The sequence below is a fragment of the Lates calcarifer genome, linkage group LG2 (genome assembly GCF_001640805.2).
Source record: "Lates calcarifer isolate ASB-BC8 linkage group LG2, TLL_Latcal_v3, whole genome shotgun sequence".
NCBI classification, from domain to species: Eukaryota; Metazoa; Chordata; class Actinopteri; family Centropomidae; genus Lates; species Lates calcarifer.
In genome coordinates this window covers 6,767,155-6,788,294 of record NC_066834.1, presented here as the reverse complement: position 1 = coordinate 6,788,294, position 21,140 = coordinate 6,767,155, and the positions used below count along the sequence as shown (strand labels likewise).

The 21,140-nt window shown below is 38.6% G+C and overlaps 1 protein-coding gene across 3 annotated transcripts in view; it reads right to left on the bottom strand.

Annotated features, from left to right (window-relative positions):
- cdkl5 (cyclin-dependent kinase-like 5) overlaps window positions 1-19,247 on the bottom strand; it is a 37,301-nt gene extending 18,054 nt beyond the window's left edge. For 2 of the 3 annotated variants that reach the window (XM_018683662.2, XM_018683663.2), the window contains exons 1-6: window positions 18,847-19,247; window positions 16,534-16,909; window positions 12,230-12,264; window positions 1,225-1,270; window positions 995-1,131; window positions 419-539 (exon numbers count right to left, since the gene is read on the bottom strand). In XM_018683662.2, coding sequence (XP_018539178.1) covers window positions 419-539; window positions 995-1,131; window positions 1,225-1,270; window positions 12,230-12,264; window positions 16,534-16,570 — 376 coding nt within the window. In that variant the 5' untranslated portion in view covers window positions 16,571-16,909; window positions 18,847-19,247. The remainder of the gene's footprint in view (window positions 1-418; window positions 540-994; window positions 1,132-1,224; window positions 1,271-12,229; window positions 12,265-16,533; window positions 16,910-18,846) is intronic. The other variant, XM_051074547.1, reaches the window with a different exon arrangement.
- Between the last annotated feature and the right edge of the window lie 1,893 nt (window positions 19,248-21,140).

The following is a 21,140-nucleotide window of genomic DNA, read 5'->3' as shown; positions in this document are numbered from 1 at the left end:
TCAGATAGCTTTGAGAGTTAGATTAATGCATTGTTTAGTTTTTTCATGCATTTGTTGACAATAAGGTAAATATAGTATATAACCAGTCTTATCTTTTAAATATTCACTTTTTATTTTTAATTGTAGAGTGTAACTCCACAGAGGTCACTAAAACCCTGAAATTCCTAGACAAAATATTGAGGACAAGCCACCAGTGCACTGTCCTACATGACACCTAAGGGCCTGTGTGAGTCATACACCTGCATTTACAGTTATTCCATTATCTAAAAAAATAATTTCTCATAATCAAGTAACAACATCTAACATAGGGAATATCATTTTAAGCAGAAGTGTCACAAAAAACAGAAACACCAGAGAAAGCAGCACTGATACTTTTGTAGTGGAGAAGTAAATACAGAAATGAAGACGCACTGCTCACCTCTGTGTACTATCTCATTCTTGTGACACCAGTTGATGGCTTTGATGAGCTGGTAGATGTAGCTGCGGACTTTATCAGGTGGTGCACCGTTGGGCAGTTCCTCCAATAGTTCCAGCATGTTCTGCAAAGTAACAACAAATTTACCTCTATAAAGAGTTAAGATGTGTGTAGCTGCAGCTTTAAAATATTAATGTTGTTGACTTTTCATCAAGTATTTCCCTAGATAATTCTTACAATGGGGATTCCTCTCCCTGGTCTTAGTGTTTTTTTAACCCTGACAGGGCAGTGAGAGGGGACACCATGCTAAAATGAATGAGAAGTACAGTATGAAAATAAAACCTGTCATGAAATAAACACTTGGCTGGATACCCTGGCAACACAGTGGGGAATACCATTATTCACCAACAGCATAGTTCATATGTTGCCATGGTGATGCTTTTTTATGCTTAACTGAGCAGTCTGAACACCCTGAAACTTAGAGTGAATACAGCAGAGTAGAGACGTGCAATGCAAGAATCAATGTGTGCATAGCGTGTCCATATATTGAGATAATAATGATAGTATTACTGAGCTGACCCTCTCAACATATTCAAAGACAAGGTAGAGTTTCCCCCTCCTGCGAAAAGCCTCCTTCAGCTCGACGATGTTGTCCTGCTTCAGTGTCCGAAGCATCTTCAGCTCCCGAAGAGTCGTCTCCTTGACCTCCTCATTTTCTGTGTGGAAATTAAAGAGGCAGCAGTGATGCAGCTGTTTGGCTCTTCCCCTTTCCCTCCCTCCTTCCTGCCCTCCCTCGTGCTTTCTCTCACCTTCGCTGTCTTTGAACTTCTTAATGGCCACCAGCTCATTTGTTTCCTGTGAAAATACAAAGACGTGAGATGTGTTACAACAGAAGAATACAACTTATAGAGTCAAACAAAGTCATTCCTAAGACAAAAATACAGACAGATACAAAGATACATAGAACATTAAGATCAGAGTAGAAGTAATTAACAGAAAGTATTTGTGAAATGAAAGGTGCAAAGAAGAAATAAGAGAAGCAGTGAGGATTTTTAAATTGATTTGCTGCCCACTCTAAACGTGAAAAATAAAAGTGTGCCCAAGTTGCGAGCAGTGCCAACACAAGAGCCATGCCAGTGCTCTCATTTCAATTATTTTACCACAGGGCAGTCGCACACACACAAAAAAGACAGCACATCCTTGGCATAGTTAATATGCATCGAATTGACCTTGTCATTTTGCTCTTATACTCTTTATCAGGTTTTATTGGATTTATTTCCAGTGACTTCATACATGCTGGAATATGTAAAGGAATCTCAGGATACATACTGTGAGCTTCCTTCACTGAAAATGAGATTTATAATAAGTTTTGGAGTCTTATAATATTACCCCACTGGACTATTATTAGCTAGGGCTGGGGCTTTAACACATTCATTTTGATTAATTAATTACAGAAAAAATTAAAGCTACAAGCAGCATTGAACGGGCCCTCGCACCCCACGCCTGTCGGGGGACTGGCAGGTTGTACAACGCGGTTTTACAATTGCATACAGACTTGACAAGTATGCTCTTAGCTCGTTGTAACTTTAACAGGCGATTTCTGACCTCATGTGAAATGGATCTTTATCAAGCTACTTGAGTAGTGTAAGGTGTGCATAAGGGACAAGTTAGATTACTAACTTACTTACTCACTTCAGTCGTTTATTGTTTTCTGTCTGATAACCCCCTGTTCCTGACTCTCCACAAATCCCCCTGACCCTCACCGCTTCTGTCGCAGTGAGACATTTACTGATCCAGGCCCTGGCAACGTGTGGCATTTGATCCTTCACACTCTGCACTGTAAGTCACCTTACAGCCATTGATATTTACACTGCGCCATCAGTCCCCTTCACACATGGACTATTTCTCAGACTGCATTTTCATTTTGGGTGTGGGATGTCAAAACAGCACCTAGTAAGATTCTAACCTGCGACCTCTGAGTTTCTAAGTAAGTCACGTCTCAACAGCCTGCAGTATGAGACCTGACACTTAACGTTGTTCTCTAAGTGGGTTCATCAGATTCACGCCGTGGTAAGAGGAATGTGTTGTAGAAATGCATCTTCCTCCTCACAGCAGCTGTTACCTTTACTTTTATTTCTTCTGATTTTAATAAAAGCCAGGCATGCACAGTCTCTTGTCATAATGAGCGAGGGCCCGGGGGCTTTACTGTGTGGAGTTTGCATGTCCTCCCTGAGCCTGCGTGGGTTCTCTCTGGGTACTCCGGCTTCCTCCCACCATCCAAAGAGATGCAGGTTAGGTTAACTGTTGACTCTAAAGTGCCCGTAGGTGTGAATGGTTGTTTGTCCATGTATGTTGGCCCTGCAATGGACTGGTGATCCGTACAGGGTCTACCCCGCTTCTTGCCCAATGTCAGCTGGGATAGGCTCCAGCACTCTTGCGACCCTTAACAGATACGGTATAGATAATGGATGGATGGATGGATAGTCTCAACGTACTTCGAAAAGAGTAGTATTATTGCTTTCCTGCAAGTTGTGTTGATTTCTAAATTCTGAAAATGCACACATACTGTATTTGCTACCATATCAGTGTGTGCCCACCTTCTTGATTAGATGGGAAACCCGTGTACTCTGTGTTAGTGCTGGACCCTGAGGCTGGAGTGGGTGAGAACAGTGGTGCAGAGGGAATTACAACATACGCGTCAGTCTCCATCTGTGCTCTGCTCCTCTCATGTTCCTCTATTGTCCTTTTGTTTATGGAGGGTCAGAAAACAGAGTCAGCCTCAGTGTCAAGTAGAGGCCACACAATGAGGAGCCGCATGTCACTGGTAGTGCTCTCACTTACACAGGCCAATTGTTTGACTGAACACACACTTTTTTGTCAGTGCAAAGTTGTGTATTTGGAGATTTTCACATGAGAGACCAATGGAATTAAAGAAAACCATGGATTTGCAGCTCTAACAGCATTTAATCCTGCGAGTAAAGTTTTAGTTTCCAGTGAAGGAAAATATATCTGAATAACAAACTGGGAGATTAACTGTGATTAACTCTGTAACACCTATACAGAACATGTGACAACTCAAGCTCTGTGGCAACACCTTGCAATGTGCTGATGACGCTTGTCCTCATGTGTGGCATCTCTGACCTCCAATGATTTACCTTTTGAGCCACTGTTAAGTCAGCATGTCTAAAAATAGCATCAGGCTTGCTAATTTTCTGCTGATGTCATGAGCAGGTCTTGATCGTCACATTACACAAAAGAAGTGAGCTTGAATGTTTCACTTTTTTTTTCACAGGGACATCAACCATGACTGGTTTAATACATACAAATAACAGACCACCATATACTGTGCCAGGCAGATAGTGATGTTGCTGAACTTATGTAGTCACCCATTTATCTTTTAATATCAATCTATTAAATAGAGGTCATCATTATTATACAGTGTGAATTATTTATTATTGATGGGAGCCAGTAGGACAGAATGTTTTTCCTGAAGTACCTCCTTTTTTCATGATCCTGATCCTTACATACAGACATTTTATACATACATGCATATGCACATGTACAACTAAAAGGCCCCACCAACATGAAGCAAACCAGTGTCTACTTTGTCAATGGAAACTAAAATGGAAAATATTTGTTGACGACCTTTTCTTCAAATTTTACTATATCATTTATTACACCACATTAGCATTGTGCTTACAAATACTTAAAACTGAGGAAAAACCTCATGTGAGAATCTGTAACCAGCAAATAATTGCTGTGTTGACCTGATAAACTGTTTGAACTAAGCAATTACCAAAGAATCACTGATTAATTTTCTGTTGGTCAACTACTGGTAATTAATTAACAAGTCATGGCAGCACTACAATACTGCATAGAAATACTGTATAGGCACCAGGAAACACTGGCTAGCGTGTAGGTTGTGCTATTGTCACTCCCGAAACACAAATTCAAGATAACACATAAGCCTCCATACACACACCCACATACGCTAATACAACACTTGCATAAAGTGGCAGAACATTGCACAAATGCTGGCACACATTCGCTGGACTAATTAAATGTTCCATCAAACACATACTGTCCTGGAAAGTATACATAATTTATACAGGAACACACATTTTAAAAGCATTTCATTTCTCCGTAGCGCAGTCAGTCATTACTGAGTCACCTGACTGGGTTTTTGCTCTCAAGCCTTATCTTCCTATGAGTCCCTCCACCATATACAGGTCTGCTGTAGACGCCTAACAGGGTGACCCATTTACCATCGACATAGTCTCCGTATTCAATACCTCCCTCTACATCTCCTCCTCTCCATCACATACACACTCACACATTGCTTCTCTCTCTCTCTCTCCCTCTGCCACCCTTTTCTCTTTTGCCCTGCTTCCAGCTGAGAAAAGTAAAAATAACTGCTCTCTTGCAGCAAAGCTAAAAAGCTTTTATTGCCATGGTCTGAGTCTCTGGCTCTGTATGTGAAAATGAATTCCTTACACTGTTATATAAGTGGGCAACATGTCACATGTCACTTCTTAGTAACTTCAAGTAATGGAAAGGACTCGGTTTAACATAACCACACTTTTACAGTATTTACATTTTTTGTGAAATGGAGATTTGTTGAGAACCACATTTATGGTCCAATAAAATCAAGAGAGAGAAAAATTCTGTTGCAGAATTGATCAAATTATCTAATCCATTATGTTATGGTTGAGGTTTGCAAGCATGAAAACATGTTGTGGTTCAGCAACAGTCAACAGTATGTTTTGTGTTGAATACAGCTACGTTTTTGGGGTTGATGAGAGCAACAACACTCAACAATATGATAAAGAGAGTGATGGTAAAACCAAACAACAAAGGAAAAGTTGCAGGGCTGTATCATTAGAACATTACCAAAATATTTTGACATTTTGGTGTAAAAAGTTGAAGTAAAAAACACTGTGCACAATCAAAGACAAAGAGAGAGAAGCTGGGGCATGGAACAGAATAGAATAGAACTTTATTGTCCCACTACTGCAGGAAATTTGTCTTTGTCTCACCATCAAAAATAATAACAACAACAAAAACAATGAAGACACACACACACACACACACACACATGGTCAGCAGTAATGGGATCCCTCACAAGGGAATATTCTAAGAATGCCAACATTTTTATTAACATATCTGTCCTGCTGCCTTCAGATGGCTGCAGTGATTTCATGAACTGAAGGATAAGCTTCTTGTATACAAAGTGGACATGGACAACAGATACTGGGAACCAACAATTTTCAAACCTAAAGAAATCTGTAATTTTATTTGATGTAGTCCATTTCATTTGGTCGTTAGTCAGTGGTGTCATATCCACTGCATATATCAGCACTGCGGTTGCCAGAAATGGTTACTTTTTACTTTTAATGGTTACTTATTATATATTTCAACCAGATGAAAGATTTTAGTCGATGAGTGTCCAAATAGTAAGTTATCAGAAAAACAAACTGAGCAAACAAGCAGTTTAGCTCCACCAAACAGCATTGGAGAAACGCAGATTTTTACCATTATCTTAGTTTTTACTGGATTTAATCACCAGGCCCATTTGTTTTGGAGAAGACTAGACCTCTATGAACAATTTGGCTCCCTATAAAACCCTCCTAAGCATGTGGAACTTAAGTTATCAGGGAAACAAGCTGAGCAAATGTTAGCAGCAGCTTGGCTCTGCCGAACAGTGTCGGAGAAACACAGATTTTTTTAACATGGAACTGCTTTTACTCCTTGTTTTTACTGGATGTAATCACTGGGTGTGTTTGTTTTGGAGAGGAAGAGACCTCTGCAGATAATTTGGCACCTGCTAAAAACTGCATGTACGTCTGGATCATAAATTATCAAAGAAACAAGCTGAGCAAACGTTACACTCAAGGAATCCTTACTGGGAGAAGCTAACTGCCATTATGGCAATGATGGTGACAACAACCATGATCCCACACTACTTGAAGGCACCACAAAACGAGAGACTCCCCTGTGGAAGAAAATTTCATATTGTGCTTTTTAAGTTTACTAAACTCTACTAGATCTGCCCAAATGTCCAAATATATAATATATAGGGCTTGAAAATAAAATGTAATTGAATTGTACTGCTCCATTTAAAAAAAAAAAAAAATCATGTTTTCATATTTAGTTTAGATTTGTCGTATTTTTAAATGATTGAGTAGCCCTACTTGTTGGTCCAGTTCCCACTCTCTTTGCCTTCATTTTTCATGCAGTAGTTGAACAACATGACGTATCTCCTCGAGACAGAATAAAAGCTCTAATCAATAACTAGAACCTTCTGTCTCGCCCGTTTGGTCTCTCAGTAGTCGTTCTCACTTGCTCTCTCTCTTTCCCTCTCTCCCAAAATAATGTATTAACTATTTCATACAAATAACAATCTACCAAGCCAAGTAATTTACAAAAAGCATCACCATATCTTCGTGACCATTTCTGGGAGGCTTTTTCTGCTGGACAAAAAGACATGCTATCCACTGACCTTGCACCACCATGCTCTGTGTTTAGACAGATTAGTCATCTGTGCAGGTAGCCCTGGTTAACTCTGCAAACATGCACACATGAAGAGATTCTGACTCCCCTCTATCCCAAATTATAATTCTGACAATAACACGGCAAGTAAAATGTGCATGTGATAACTACTTGTTCCTTTCTAAGCGTGCGTTGATAGAGAATTGTTTCTCTCACAAATGCAGCACTTAACTTGCAAACAAAGACCTTAATCAGAGCACAAACACTGAAGTGTTCCCTGCACAACAGACAGTCATCTTCGAAAGATGAGACAAGGGAAATGTGACAACCAATTTCCACATTCTCAGTCTGTTCCATTCTCTATTTTAACATGTTTGATAATGTGGACAGCGCTTTAGTTTAGCTTTTATCTGCCTCTGTTGGGCTGCAACTTCTTCTCTAACCATCATGTTCTGCTTACCATGACATTTTGTTCATGACTGCAGAGTGCGAGCGTTTGCACATTGAGATTTTCACTCAATGTATATAATTTATGTCTTGTTTAAAATTTTCATGAAGCATAGCTTTGGAAGAGCTGAGTGTTCAGGGGGGAAATTTATGGTACACATTGCCACAAACAGGAAAAGGGACCACAGAACAAATACTACGCACACAAAGTAATGAATAATCCTGTTTTAAATTCAGACACAAACACATACTGGTTTCACCCCAGTGTAGTTTTTTTCCCATTCATCTTTCATACAGTGTAGGCAGTAATGAGGTAGATTTGTTTGCTATCAAGCACAAGATCTCTGAACTTAATTGTATACATATTTCATTTTCACATGAAATTAAGTGCAGATAACAACAATGAATGAATGAAAAACTAAATGAGATTTACATTAAAAAAAAAATCAAAATCCTCTGTCAGAAACACATTAGAATAGCAGCAGCATTAAACATTTAAAAAATGTCTTTTCATCTCTTACTGTACCCTCCTCTCTTGACTCTGCTGTGACTGTCACTCCTCCTACAATGGTCCTCTCTTGCTCTATGTGCAGCGTTAGGTGTTTTTCACAAATATCTTATTTTAAGTGTACTGACAGAAAGAATGATATAAAATTAGATTAAAAAGCAGAGCATATTGCACAGATCTTCTAATCTTTACTAAAGAGCAGTTTGATTAATGTAGCTCTCTGTGGCTATGTGGCTCAGTTTGACTCAGTTTAGTAGAATGACGAGTGAGAATTCTCTTTTATGTAAAATCTATAAATAAGTGACGAGATAGAGTGTGGGTCTATATGAAGACCCAGTGCAGCATAAGAACTTTTTTAATATTAAACTTTTTAAAATGTCACTCTCAATGATAGAAATTACAGGTTGACGAATAAGTTGGGACAACACTACAGACTGTTTACCCCTGCCAGGACCTCCAAGGACCAATTTAACCTTCTCTCCTTGAATTTGCAATTATATACAACTAATTTCCTTGCTAACCTATCTAACCTAGTTTCCTTGCTAGATTACTTGCTTTTTTTTATTTTCTGATCTTTTACATAAGTAACACTAACATGTATGATGTATGAATGTACAATATGTCAATCAATAAATTTTAAAAAATGCTGGCTTGATGGAATGAGAATATTAGCTGTTATGTAAAATAAATTATTCTCTTGCATTTTTATTTAAGCTGGACTAAATGCAGAAATAGCTCTTTTCTTTGAGGCTGCCATGACTCCTCACAGTTCAGTAAAGGGCACATAAAATTACCTTTAATGACAATTTCCAACTTTGCTTTTTTAGACAATGTTACATAAAGAGAACTCTAAGAAGTCCCCGCTCTGTCTTAAAGGTACTGAAATGAAAACTGTAAAGTACTGTCTTAAAATGGCACATTTCTGGCGTAGGTCCTAAATTACTATTTAAAGTTATTTTTTCTGGCATTTCATCTGAAAGTGACAGTGGAGAGAGACAGGAAATGCTGGAGAGAGAGAAAGAAGATGACATGCAACAAAAAGTCTGGGTTACATTTAACCTGGATGGCTTTGTTAAGTGTATCTGGGATTTCTTTCACCACCACCAAACTTTATTATTTGGGGTCTTGAGCAAAGACCTGTCTTACCTTTCTGTGATTAAACACTATTTCTAATATTTCTGTGCTGTGAACATTACAGTTGATATGGCACAGTCATACTGGAGATAAAACAAAGAATGAACATAGGTTGTACTAAAAATCAAAATACAGTAAAATGCAGTCAGTACCTAAACAGATTATTTTTCACCTCTGATGTCTGTCCTGATTTACTTAATGTATAATATAAAGTATAATGTGGATTAATTAATTTCATACATAAACGGTGTCATTTCCAATCCTATGATAAATTATGAAAAAGACTGATGGGAAAAAGACTGCTGATGGGTCACCTTTGCAGTAACTGCTGCTCTCACTGAGATTAAACTCTTAGTTAACATCACTTTATTAATGAGGGCCTGAATACAGGTGCTAATAATAGTTGCAGTAATCTGCCCTTAACCCCATTCCTGCCTCATCAAGATGGGACACCATTTTGGTCTTTCATTCATAACAGTGTTGATGGATTTAAAGATGTGTGACACTGAAATCATTTCAAAGCATATTCACTGATGAACTTCAATAGCTTTACTTTTTTGTATCTTTCTAAATGTATTTTTCCTGCTCTCCAAAAAAAAAAAAAAAAAAAAAAAAAAAAAAAAGCCTCCATGAGCAAACCCATCTGTAAAAATCTTCCAAGAAGAATGGAAAACCCTACACCATCAATTAATAAGTGTGAGATAAAAAGACACATAAACTAAGGCTCCTGAATACAAGTCATGCTTTCTAAACATAATGACTATCAACTGGTTTCTTATACATATGCCAGTATCTTGCATAAGGGTTATATCTATAAAAGCATCCAAGGAGATCTTTCTCCCACTTTTTGCACCCACTATCACTTTCATATAGAAAACAATATTATTTAGGACACCTGTATTTATATATAACAATAAACAGGTTATGTAAATTAGCCTGCACTTGTATATTTTCATGCTAATACAAAATTTTGTTGTAAATTTTCTCTGCTGCTGAACATGGTTTCTTGCCGGGAATGTGTAGTGATGATGGTTGCTTGCCAAGAGGTTCAGCTATCATTGCATCATTGCATGCTACTTCTTTAGAGCAGTCTGGGCGCTGCAGCGACTCACTATTGTAAAGTGACAAGATGTGCTGGCTGGGTCAGAGCTAGCTGGTTAGCACGCTATCTTCAGTGGAACAATAGAAGTGATAGAACTAGAGGCAAGAGCAAGCAAAAGTTATTGTTACTTTCCGCTGTTAAAGATGTCTCTTGGCAAATAAAAGAATTAAGTTTGATGCTGAACTCTTAATATTACCTCTACACTGGTGTGGACACAGCTGTTAATGCTAACTTCGACTATGTAGAATTTATCCATATGTGGAAGATCATCAAAGGTAGGCTTGTTTGCTAACTGTGGAAAACACAACTACCATACAGTAACAGAACCACATTAATTCAAGAATGTATTTTAGGATTATGGTACATGGGTTGTGTTAGGAATAGTCCAGGTTTTCTATCACTCTTTATTTTTTCCTTGAAACAACAGTCTATTGACTGACTGAGCTTTGTTGACGTTGATTCTAGTTGCTCTACTGTTATATTATGTTTTAGCATTTATCATTCCCACAATTGTCACTTGTTTTCACAGCGGCTGCTGATTAGCACAGGTTACATGGTTTAGTTTAAAAGTTGATTGAATTTGAAGACATGGCAAAACAAATAAATTAGTACATAAGAGCTATTTTGGTTAGTGTTTTTTTTGTTAACATTTTTGTTTTTATTTTTTGTTTTTAAGTTTTAAAAAATCACTTCAACATCAGGATTTGCAACTCAGAACACCACAAGATGAGAACATTGCCTTTGCTTAATAAACACACTGCAGAGAAGCAACAAGTAAAGGAAGATACAGGATAAAGCAATACATGAGCTGGAAACCATGTAGTCACATATGGAAAGCTCTGCTGGATGAGTCACACCAGTAGGCCTTGCTTTCACGCATACCAAGTACATTGATGGCATAAATTTAAATACTTTTTAGAAGAGCCACCGTTGGAACCCACATTATCCACAAGTCATTCTCAGTGAACATTCAGATTCATGAATACAGTGTGACATACGTGACATAAATGAACCATGTGAGAGAGCAGGTCAATACAATGTGACTGAATATTATGAGCTTTCACACTATGAGCAACTGGTGACATAACAGTTTCCAATCTACTTTGTTGGATAATGTTGACATTATCTCCCAGTTTGTATTAAAGATCACTGAACATCATGGAAGTATTTCAAGACTATTATACCAAGTCAGTTGGTCCACCACAGACTGAAATATTTCAACAACTACTTAATGGCTTGCCATGAAATTTTCTACAGACATACTTGGTTCTCACCAAGTGTAGAGTGTAGACTCATAAGGCTAATTAATTATTTCCACACGTTTGTGTGGATCTCTGTGATGGAAATTTCGTCATCTGCTGAAATCCACAAGGGTCTGCACAGACCATGTGTATCCCAAAATGTGTGACCGAATGCACTTCAAGTGCTCTGACTGCGTAGGTGATATTAATGCAAAACTGTGTATGTATGTACTGTATTCCCCGTCCTATGTCCTTTTCTCCATATGCTAGAGTTCTTGTTTTACTTTTTCATGTTGTTCAGCCAAATACCCAAACTGCACTGCAGTATGTATACATGTGCATTCATGCTTCTGCGTTAATGACTATGCCATAGCCTAACAGTGGCTACGTTCGTAGGTTCTGAGCTTACACTGATGTGTGCTTCCACCAAAATGTAATCACACGTCACACGTTTGAGCTAGGTCATCAACATAGATACCATGTGAGGACAATGGGAACTGTGACTGGTTGTGCTTCTGTTTTCCCTTACACGTTTCTGATGCTGATGGAATTTGTTGAGAATGAGGAGGACATTAAGGAATTTAAAGAAAGACTCTCTCAGTAGTAACACAGCGGTAGTCTCTTATTTAGTAACAAGACACATTGCTCTGTATCACAAAGCAAATTAAAGAACCTAAACACAGTTACAGGGGGCAGTATAAAGTATGATATGGCTAGATGATGTATGCTAAACATACCAAATGATCAAATCCAACAATTTTGTATCAACTTTCTTTGTTGCCATTGCATTTTTCTGATGTATTAAGTATTTACAGTATATACTTATACTATACTATATTACATATCAATACCGCAAATGATAAGGCCTAAAGAAACAAGAAATGCTGTCTTACCTTATGCCTGCACTTAAGCACCACTCCATATGCTCCTGGAAGGGGAGAAACAGAGAAACACAAAAAATATCAATACAGTGAGACTGAGATGTTTTGTTAAGTTTAAACATCTTAATTATGTTTTGGCCTCCCAAACCTTAGACAAACACCTTCATAAAAAAGGTGCAGTAGGTGAGAGCCACCAGAGAAACAACAGTTAATAGGTGAGGCGGAGGCATAGGCACTCTCCCACACAATCAACACACACATATGCCCATATCATTGACTAACACCACACACACAGCAGATACACACACACACACTTGCACACACAGTGTCCCTGTAGCTTTCTGTCTTTGCTCAGCACGTCATGTTCTCTGTTGATCATGCACATTTCAGATCTCAGGTCTACACATGTAAATCTGTTTTTTAGGCATGTCAGCCAAACTTACGTCGATTGTAGTTAATTTTATCCTCCATATCTTTCCAAACTGCATTTGTTGCCATTCAGCTCAAATATGCACCATTATTACTTGAGGTAAATGCTGATCTCAGACACTTTGTGTGCATTCCCAGTTGTGCCTGTTCCAGTTTAAACTGTTTCAACCAGGGAACAAGGCAGAAACAGACAAACTGTTACACATGAATTAAACTGTCTCCACAATATTCACCTAATGCATTATGTCACGAGGTTTTTATCATGTTACTAATTTACTAATGGAAATTATTTTGAGGACACAAGCCTCACTGTATACTGTGTACTATCAATCACATCAATAGACCTCTAGTCTTCCCGATGTCCCAGCTGGCCTGGGGATTAGTGTATATGAAGATAATTTACCATTGTCATTTCTATAGCTCAGCTGAATGAAGCACTTTACATATAACAGTGATGTTTGGAGGTTATAATCAGTTTTCTCAGCAGTGCATTTTTGTCCTGATTTCTTATGCTGTAATCTAAAGGTTTTTATGACTTGGGTCTTGTGGAGAGCTGAGGTCACACCCTTTTTCCTGTCTACTCTGTGTTGTACTGGTATCTGAAATAAAATGGGTTTTCGTTTACAAGGTACTTTCATTGTTGTTTGAGAAAAGCCGAAACAAGATTGTGGTAGCTTAGTCATTGAATACTGACTAATACAGAGAAACTGTTTCGTGTTTTTTTTTTAATGGATAGGATCTTCCTGACTATCCAGTAAAGATACGCTTTTATCTATGGATGTGGAAAGAACATGGCAGTAACATACAGTAGTTCAGTGAAAACTTGTTGTTACATTGTGGTGAAAAAACAAGTTATTTTAGACATTCAGGGGCCTTTATCGCCACGGTGATTTGGGAGCTCTGCCTCCATGCAGATCACAAATGACTGCAGCATAATTTTTCACAAATTACTTATGTGCACAAATTGCATGCTCTTGCATGGGTTGCAATTATGTTTGTTTTTATTACTGAAATGTGTCAAAATTAACGTGAGAGGAAATGACCCCACGCTGCAAATCACAGCATGGGTGTTGCAAATTTGGTAAAATGGGTTCCAGAATTCCAGAAATAAACAGTATTTACAGTATTTTCTCCATAGTTTGAGTGAGTGGCAGCAGTTGCAGCTTCCAAGGCTTGGATGGAAGTGAACCTCCTGGTTGAATTTATTGGCCTAAAGATGAGCAACTGCAGTAGAAAAGATCTGTTTCTTTGATAATAAGCTAGAGGTACAAGAATGTGTATATAAACAATGAATAGAGAGGTCAACCAACATCAGCTCAACTAATCGTGAGCTGAAGATTGAAGGTTTTTCAAATCACTTTTTGCATTCTGGGTCAATTCTGAAAGAGTTTGGTAACAGTAGTAGTTCAGTAGATGTAGTGTTTTGTTCCTAATTACAGCAACAAAGTGCTCTGAATTTGTTCTGAATCTGACAGGTCTCTTCTTCATAGCACTCACAAGTGCTGAGGTATTTAGAGTCGTTTTCCATGTCAGAGACAGAAAAACATTGAAATAATCAAAACTAGCATCCATCCATCTGTTATTTATGCATCCACTTATCCTTAAGGGTTGTGGGGTAGCTGGCACCAATCCAGGCCGACATTGGGAAAGACACCATAGACAGATCGTCAGTCCATCACAGGGCCAACATATGTAGACAAACACACTCACACTCAGAAATGCACATACAGGCAATTTATAGTCACCAATTAACCTAATGCATGTCTTTAGACTGTGGGAGGAAGCTGGCATACCCGGAGAGAACCCACAGAAAAAAACCTTCTTGCTGTGAGGCAGCAGTGCTAACCACTGCACCACTATGCCACCAAAGTTAACACTGATAACATAAATGATCTATAAGCACAAACAATTGCACACATAAGGGGTTTTAGACAAGAAAAACTTAGAAAAATACAAATATGTCTCACTGTTACTTTAAATCTTCTATCGTTTAATTGTAGTTGTTCGTGTACCTAACTTTTTGATTAATATGTGCTGACAAGCACTGATGTAGACCGCAGTTAGCGAGAATTATCAACAGTACAATAAACACTCGGTTACTCTGTCGCCTCACATTAGAGTGAAGCCAAGGATGTATGTCAGTTCAACTCGCTGAAATCAGCCACAAATGATACTGTTGACTGACAGAATTAATGGCTGCATGGTTTAATGTGTGAAAGACCTGTGTACAGAATATCTGAGATTCATTTGCAGCTAGACTTAGATTCTTATCCTCATTTATTTCATTTTCTGACCAGCCTGATCCCACAGAAGGAGAGTAGACCAATCTTTTATTCTTCAGCAAAAACACACACACGTGCCCACAAATACAGAGAGAGAGAGAGAGGGAGCCGGGGTGGGACGACACTTACACATATATAACACAAACACAATTGAGGTTTATCCTCCTAACCCCAGTATTTTAGATATTTTCTGTAAAGGTAAAAGTTCCATTGTGAAAGAGTTTTAAAAAATCTAGGGGAAATAACTTTTCATTAGCCTAAAACAATCAAAAGAAATTTCTAGAGTCTGAGAAAATATAGATATAGACCTGATAATTAACAAAAATGTTAATGTTTTCAGGTAAGTCATGCAAACTAAGTGATAAATTATGTTGCCTCCCAAAAGTACTTTTAGTATCTTACATAAGACTGCTGATTCATATATGTCTTCTAACCTGCCACTGCTGTGGGTTCATGTCTGGTAAATTTTAGGCAGAAATTCTCAGTTATGTTTAGGGAAAGATTGTGGTCAGGATCAAAAGAAAACACTGCTGGCTGTCAGCCCGAAGTGTTAAATAATCGGTCTCTTGTGTTATAGTCATATGCTTCTTTACCTGTGCTCAGACAGCTCACTTGGTGAATTCACAATAGTGTGCATTTCCACAGCACTAATTCTTGTCAAACTCATCCCTCTGCTGTTCTGAGTTTCTCTTTTTTGGACACAAATACTGTTTTTATTCACAAATGAATTCCAGTCTCTTTGACTGTGCTGTTTTGCCGAGCATGGTTTAGTTACAGTCCGACACTTCCTGCAGATTAAAGGCCCACCAGGATGTGAAACACCAATTAAGGCACTGTTGATTTTCATTGATAGAAATTTAATCATGGATGATAAAAATTCTAAATGGAAGCAAGTGGCCATAATTAGAGAATAAAATCTGTATTTCTGTTAGAGAAGAGAAACTCAGTAATGAGTATGACATGACTCTGTTTTTTGTACTGATGAAATTAGTGCTGTGGAGATGTACACTATCAACAGCTAAACATGACAACATGTTTTGAGTTTGGTAGCAGATCAGGAAACAGTGCGGTTTGTTACTTAAATCTGATTATAAAGCAGTGAAATATAGGAATAAAGACCTGTATAATACAAGCCTGTTTCAAATACTGCCCTGTAGTTGAGGTAATTAAAACCCTAGAAACTACTTGAGAATATGTGCTAAACAAATGCATAGAGAACATAAGGCTGTAGTTTGTGAGGACAGTCTCAGAGGATTACATACTACTCAACAAACTAAGACAAACTTTTCAAACCTCACACTTACAGACCCTCTAAACCCCTTCTGTATTGTGTCAAAAATGCTGAACTTCTCAAAAGGAGATATGTTGGAGATAAAAGACATGCCAACAGTGATGTACGTATGATATATATTATTTGTACAATGTAAACTGAGCTTTAAGTTGCTGAAACACCCAAATACAGACGATAAAAATACAGAAGATATGACCTCAGGGTCCTCAGTGGTCCTGATCACCAGGATCGGAATTGTAGGTTGTACATAATTGTACATGGAGTCCTAACGTTCTACGAACATACGGTGAAATCTGGTGTGTAAAACCACCCACCTTCTCCCACAATGCCAAGGACTTCAAACTTATTCATCACATCACCGAGGGTGGGGGCTCCTCCAGCAGGTGAAATGAGCTGCTCGGGTTTTAGTGAGGAGGCTCCTGCTTTGACCGGCGGCTGGCGGAGTGAACTGTAGAGTCCAGGAGAAATGTGGCAAGTGTCTGACCGCACCCCATCTTCACTCCTCTTCTCCTTCTTCTTCTCCTTCTTCAGCCTCTCTCCTCCTCACTCTACAGTTCTCTTCCAGCCTTGCAGGATTTTTTTTAAATGTCACTTTCTTTTATTATGGATCTGACTCAAGTTGTCTCCCTTTATTCCATATCTTCAGGTTGCATGTCTCGTACTTCTATCCAAATCTCCACACGATCGTACCTGGAGGATCAGACAAAAAACAGGGAAGCAAGGTGTTAAAATATGCTGTCAAAGGGTCACTCCAAGGTCCAACTTCCCATCATTCCTTGCACAGGCTGTAGCATGCTGGTGGTATTCCTGGCACAGATGGTGGCTAACTAGGACATGTAGATGTACAGAAAGGCAGCATTTCCTTGAGGACACATTTAAATCATGGATGACTTAAGCTTGACTTCCACACACTCATCCTATCCTTTCTATTCCAATTAGCCACACATTCAACCTGGAGGATGCAGCAAAGATGACAGTCTGGAGTGAATATATAATGACTGGTCTGGCAGCAGTGTTAAGCCTTGCCTGCTTTGCACAGATTTAGCTTTGTAGTTCACTATGAAATAGTTGGACCACCACTTTGTTCCAGACTGAAATACTTTAACAACAGCTGGATGATATTCGTGTTGATGCAAGTCCCCAGAGGATCAATTTTACTGATGATCCCCTGATTTTTCCTCTAAAGACACCATGACATTGACATTTTTGCTTTTAAATGGCAGCTATTGGAGAGATTGCTCTAAAATTTGGTATCCATGGTGCCATGAAGATGAATTCTACCGACACCAGCAGGTCAAAGTTTTCTTTTATCCGGTAAAACATCTCAGCGTGTATTTGATGATGTTTGGTACAAATATTCATGGTTCTTAGATGATGTATCCTACTGATTTTGGCCATCCCCTGACTCTAAGCAGGTTGGCTTTTGTATTTTTAAGTGAAATGTCTTAACAGCTATTTGTAGAGACATTCATGTAATCATCACCAGACTTTTAATCTAGCATCATCATCAGGTCAAATTTGTTAGTCAAACACACTCAGTGGTAAAGTATTTTGTTTTTGCAAAGAAAAAAAAAGCAAGGCTGAGAACAATTATATCCTAAGGCTTAGATCTCCTCCTGTCACACATCCAAAAACTGACCACGATTATTAAATGCCTCTTTTGTAATGTGGATGCTGTTGGAGGGGAACCATCAAAGCTTCTCACAATATCAGTCCAACTTCATTTGTATAACACTTGATTTATTCAGCAGCGCAAAAACACTTTAATGTTGATTTGGCTCATGTGCCTGTGTGGGCGTTTTCCTATGCAGTGTACAATCCACACAGCTAAGTCTTTCCAGGGGAAGAGATAAGGTGGATGTTGAGGCCATCCATGGCTAGTCATTTAAGGATATGGTGCTGCCACTGGGGAGTGATTAGATCCATAATGTATCTTGTTTGAATAGGCACATATACCCTAAAATCCTGCAACTGGAGCAAAGAAGGATGCATTTATTTCCTGTTCTGAAGGAAAAAATGGTCCTAAAAATGGTTACAGCACAGAGTCAGTTTATTGATAAGCTGCTGCTTCTCCTTGCAGCCATCAAGCAGACAGCCGGTAAATGGAAACAAGGTGGAAACAGCTCTGTCAAAAGTCCTGAAAAAATATTGATGGAATGGACTGAAACATTAATCTTGCAACACACGCCTGTTGGTGTCCGCATGCACAGAAAGCCATGGAAAGGAGTGAGTTTGGGAGTGTGAATTTTAACAGGCAGGTGCGTGCGTCCGCGTGCACGAGTGTGTGTGTGTGTGTGTGTGAGAGAGAGAGAGAGAGAGAGAGAGAGAGGGTAGTAATGCTGCTCTCTCTGCACCGAAACTGCGTCTCTCTCATCGCTGCGTTGCGGAGCGCACCACCATTCCATCGCTGTCCACGCGTTTCTCAGCCTACACAGCAACCAGTGCATACATTATAACGTAGTTCACGGACCATGTTCACGACAGTGTTGCACAACATCATCCACAAATAGCGTTTACCCATAAACCCACATTTAGACATAATTACACACACGCAATAAAAACATAAAAGAATCTTTTTAAAAATCCATCGCAGTCAGTCCATCGTTAAACCAATGAACCCTTTTTACCTGCAGATGTGATGTGTCGCCTGTGTGAGGTGAGAAAGCTCAATCTGTGAAGCACAGAGCATCATGCCCATGAAAATGATGATGCGGGAAGACGAAGAAACATCATGTGGACTGACAGGGGGGAAGGAAACGGCCTGCGCGTCGTGACACGATCAGATATCCTACTCACTTAATCTCTGGATGGAGATGAGACCGAATCCGCAGGCATAACGCCGATGACGGAGTATCCATGTACCGTCAACAGTTCTTCAGAGGCTCCGTGTTCATAGCCTCAGCATCAGCTGGTTATAGCAGCAAAATCGTCATTCCTCTGAGCGACGCTGCGGACAGCCAATAGGAGCGCGGACGTCGGCGCGTTCCAGCAGTGGTTTTATATCCACTATGAGGTGTGATAAAATAAAACTTTGGGATAGAAATGGAATCCAGCTCATAATTTGTTAAATCTTAAACATGTCTGATATTAACCACCTTCCAACGTCACACAGATTTTATACAGTCAACCCCTGACAGCGCTGTTACATCCCCCCTTTTAGTCCAATCCATGTGTCCCTGATTAAAAATCTTCCTGCAGCTTGTCTCCACTCTCTTCCACCTACACCTCCCCTTCATGACTGCACTAATTGGCGAAATCAGTGTGAATTCACTGGATTCTCAGACACTAGGTCGATCTGTTTCATAATGACGAGGTGTTATAAATATTTTGTGCATGAAGTGCTGCTGCCACAGCCTTCTCCCAGAGTCCATGTGTGCTGTGCTTGACCTCCACACCAACCTTTTGGCTCATTCTCTTTGCAACAACTTTATCATACACTTGTAAAACATATAGTTTAGGACAGATTTTATCTGGCAGCCACGTTTAATGTATTCAGCTAAGATAAATACTCAAGTTTTCTTCTCCAAGGCAGTGATGGAGAATCATTTTTAAAGCAAAAGCAGCAAAGGGTAAATACATACTAAAGGCTAAAGGTCCTATACCAAAACTATGTTACTCCTGTATATACAGTATAAACATAGCTATCAGTTAATATGTGTTTTTCAAAATAAAAGTAACCTTTTCAATATGCAAAATGGCCATTTCATACTGTTATTAACCATGTATAATCTTTAAACATATAAGCAGGTTTTTATTGATGAAGCTGGTTGTTATGGAGATGATATATGCAAATGAATAACAATTTATAAGAGAATCATTTACTGTGTTTTGAAGTCTATAGGCTGCCATAAGTACCTGATAAATGTGGGGGTGATTTTGTCTGGAATACAGCAGCAAAAAAGCACAATGCAGCATAAAATATTTGAGTTAAGACACAAGTACATTAGTTTGTAATTAGTACAGTACTTAAATAAATGTACCACTACTCAAAGTTTTCTCCCACGGGGATGGGATAGCATAGCCTAACTCATCATAACAGCTACTGTTCAGAGATGTTCTAATAAAATACGGAACATTTGGTCAGAGTCCTCGCCAAAGAAAAACTTTCTCACCTACAATTTGATGCCACATTTGTTATTTCAGATCAAGATTTGAAAGAAATTATTTTACATTTTGTCAGTGACACTTGAAGGAAAAGGACTGAAGGAAAATATGGTGTGGAGGAGATTCTGCATTTTAAGCCATATACATGGAGATTTTTAAAAACGTCTTTATTATTAATTATGTATCCATCACATCTTATTCACATCTACACAGAATTTACATTTATGTACCTCCCACCCCACCCACAAACACACACACCAAATCCCTTTGATAACTCCCCTCCTCTAAGACAGTCACTCCATGACTGTACACATTGTACAGCACAGTTTTATTTCACAAACATGGAGGGATAACATAGAATATGATATTTTATGGTAATTATCAGTAGTAACTAAGTACATTTACTCAAGTTCTATAACTTAGACAAATTTTGTATTTCTATCATACTACTGTATACTTTTACTTCACTACATTTCAGAGGGAAACACTGCATTCGTCACCCCTCTTCTCCTACTTCTGGTTACTTTACAGATTAAGATGTTAAGCACAAAACATCAGTCATAAATCATAAAATAAGATAAATTTTATTGACATACATGCTTTAACAAAATACATATAAATGTACAAACAGTAAAATACATATACATCCAATTAAATGATGCCACAGTGTAACAGTGTGGTCATAGCTACAGTCCATACTAAAAAAAAGATTATGCAGTGTGATGTATTGTTACAGACCAAAGTTTGTGGAGGTTAAAATGAGCTCCACCAGCTGCAACATTAAAGTAAAGCTTTGTCAGCATTTACATTCATCAAT